This window comes from Aplysia californica, unplaced genomic scaffold, assembly GCF_000002075.1.
Source record: "Aplysia californica isolate F4 #8 unplaced genomic scaffold, AplCal3.0 scaffold00275, whole genome shotgun sequence".
NCBI classification, from domain to species: Eukaryota; Metazoa; Mollusca; class Gastropoda; order Aplysiida; family Aplysiidae; genus Aplysia; species Aplysia californica.
This window is the reverse complement of record NW_004797545.1, coordinates 730,269-731,435: the sequence shown is the minus strand read 5'-3', so window position 1 is coordinate 731,435 and position 1,167 is coordinate 730,269. Positions and strand designations below refer to the sequence as shown.

The following is a 1,167-nucleotide window of genomic DNA, read 5'->3' as shown; positions in this document are numbered from 1 at the left end:
CCCCCCCGAGTCCAGCACCACCGCCCACGAGAGAGCGGAAGTAACTTACTGGAAGGCCGACTGGGCGGACTACGACCGTAGGCGTTGACCGAGATGACCCGGAAACGATACCCACATCCGGGATTTAGACCACTCACTTTGACCGAGTTGGTCGTGTCCTCCTCTGCGAGAGTGTCCACGTGTTTCAGATCTGGACAACGAATTGGATTGTTTTATACATGCACACGTTAATACGACATACATACAATAAAAGATATCATAATATTATTTCATTACGTTTTGTATAATATATTTTATATACGTGCACATAATACATAAACACTAAATACACAGATAAAATGATAGGTTTAATAAATTAATAGATCTACATAGATAGAGAAATACTCAATTAAATGACTAAATAGTTAAGAAAATAAACAATGAGGTTACATTGAAGAAAAAAAAAGAATAAAGGGAAGAGGGTTTTTTTGGTGTTTTACGGCGCTCGCAACTGTATAAGGTTATATAAGCGCGCGTGACACATTAAGCTTTTTCAGTTGGTAGGAAATTTTGAATTTTGCCCAAGTGGCAGCCAAAGCCAACTCTTATCGATTCTGGACCACCAAGAGAGCTTTAATGTGCGCAACATGCACACGTGGACCTCCGAGACTTTTTGACTTTATCCGAGAAGGCTAGGTGTTAGATCTTTCCAACTATAAGATCAGGGGTGTGGTTGAAAGACAGCAGTAAGAAGGAGCCAAGGAGTAGCAGTAAAAAGGCGGCAGAAAGAGTCAGGAGCCTAGAGGAGGGGGCAAAAGAGAAGGGGAGAAGGAGAAAGTGGAGATGAAAGCAGACTACAGATCATGGTTAGAGAGCAGGAAAGGGGGAGGGGGGCGGAGAAGATTTTTTAGAGGAAAATTTTCCGTCATGTGATATTTCGAACCCAGGAACTATTGAATGAGAGAGGTGAACACCCTAACCTCTAGACCACAAGAGCCCCCCAAGGGAATGGTGACTAAATAAATAAAAATAAAAATTGATTTGTAACGAGTATAATACCGGGGGAAGGAAAATATAGACACACACAAACACACACACACACAAACACACACACACACACACACAAACAAACACACACATGAACAAACAAACAAACACTCATACACGAACAAACAAACACATACACAC

The 1,167-nt window shown here is 41.6% G+C and overlaps 1 protein-coding gene across 1 annotated transcript in view; it reads right to left on the bottom strand.

Moving 5' to 3' along the window:
• The window catches only part of LOC101858638 (contactin), a gene marked incomplete in the record, with an annotated part of 71,633 nt that overhangs the window by 19,235 nt on the left and 51,231 nt on the right, over nucleotides 1–1,167 (bottom strand). The window contains 1 exon segment of the mRNA XM_035970500.1: nucleotides 50–190. Coding sequence (XP_035826393.1) covers nucleotides 50–190 — 141 coding nt within the window.